Below are 1,533 nucleotides of genomic sequence, written 5' to 3'. Positions count from 1 at the left end.
ATGAGGATGGGAGAAATTTGTGAGGACTCTGTTAAAAGGGAATAGAGGAAAAGAGGGGACTCTATTTTATTGGCGAAGCTTTCCACAAATCTTTACAATTAATTGACGTTTTAATTGAAAGGGTAAAGCAGTTAATACTTTCTTTAACTTTCCTCGACAAATTCCCTTCGAGTTGAGGAGGGCCTTTCCTTTTCAACTGAAAGTCCATTGAACCAAGGATAAGCATGTGTCTCTGTTGAAACGCCAAACTTGTACCATATTAAGCTCTTACAACGATTAAAAAAAAGAAAGAAGTAGCAAAAATATTTTCATTACAATCTTCTATGTTGAAATTCTTCATAAAACTTTGGGAACAATTTTGCATTTCATAGAAATTTTCTACGCTGAAATTGTTTTGCAACTCAACGGTGAAACTGGAAACAACATTTGGAATATAAGCACTTCAATGATAAATTTCTGAATAGCAATAATTTCAAAATTTATTAAGTCCCACATGAAAAGAGAAGGTCAAGTGAAAAAGTTGAATGCAATAAATAACAATTACCAGTATGTCTGAAGCTAATTGCTTCAACTTCAGAGTAATCTCCAATGACGACTCCCCAGTAGAAGACTCAAAACTAAATCGATCAGCATGTCTTACCTTGAGCCTCAGTGATGAGCTTTCATACAACTTAACTTCTGTGTGCCAAATCCCACTAACACGGTACCGAACCCTCGAGTTTGACTTCCCTAGGGGCCATCTCAAACCACCCTTCACTCCTGGATCCAAAACAGCTGAATTAATCAGATTTCTAAGGCTCTGCATTTCTTCATCCTGGAAGAACGCTTATAATCAGTTTGATCATAGATGTCATCCTCAGGGATAACTGAAACAGCCATAAACAAAAATATTGGATAGATACATGTCATTTGTTGTGGGAGTCTCAAAAAGTAGACTCCCACAAAAATGGAAAAAAAAAAAAAAAAATCAAATAAGGAACCTCATTGTACAAAGCAAAAGCATTAAAAAATTTTAAGCCTACAAGTTGGCAATCAAAACTTTGATTCTAATGATTTTGTTTTTTACTTCAACCATTTGTTAACTTTCATGATGTCTGGAGAGAAAACTCTCATATATTGTAATCCTCTGCGAAAAGGTATTATATGTATGACTGTATGTTTAACTCTTTGGGCTTTGTCCCATATTTCTTCTTTCTTCATCCCTTAGAAAATAGACTTTGGCCAGATAAAATCAAGTTATAGAACGAAGATTCCCTTCTACTGCTTTAAAGTTGTTTTTTTACTTTGTTTGAAATGAATAAATATTCTGATTAGTAACGACAAAGATAAAATTAACATGCTTAAAAGAAAAACAGAAAATAGAAACAAAGTTATGCTAAATTATTCTACCTAAAGCATCTAATGCGTAGGGTTTAACAATTAACTTACAGTTAAGTCAGTGACAACACTCTTGGTCCATAGCATCAGCCTCAGGTCTAAATTCTTATCCACGCATGATATGTCTATGGCCATTTGATGAGCATGGTTTAGTTC

At 34.2% G+C, this 1,533-nt stretch overlaps 1 protein-coding gene across 1 annotated transcript; it reads right to left on the bottom strand.

Annotated features, from left to right (window-relative positions):
- Positions 1–378: 378 nt before the first annotated feature.
- On the bottom strand, positions 379–1,533 carry LOC116142353. Its single transcript, XM_031427779.1, has 3 exons — positions 1,429–1,533; positions 545–814; positions 379–456 (listed from the first exon to the last, which is right to left on the bottom strand). The coding sequence occupies exons 1-3, from the start codon at positions 1,510–1,512 to the stop codon at positions 379–381; spliced, it is 432 nt and encodes a 143-aa protein (XP_031283639.1). The 5' UTR covers positions 1,513–1,533.

Source organism: Pistacia vera, unplaced genomic scaffold (genome assembly GCF_008641045.1).
Source record: "Pistacia vera cultivar Batoury unplaced genomic scaffold, PisVer_v2 Contig407, whole genome shotgun sequence".
In the NCBI taxonomy this organism is placed as follows: Eukaryota; Viridiplantae; Streptophyta; class Magnoliopsida; order Sapindales; family Anacardiaceae; genus Pistacia; species Pistacia vera.
Note: the sequence above shows the minus strand (reverse complement) of the source record. Positions and strands in the feature narration are given on the sequence as shown.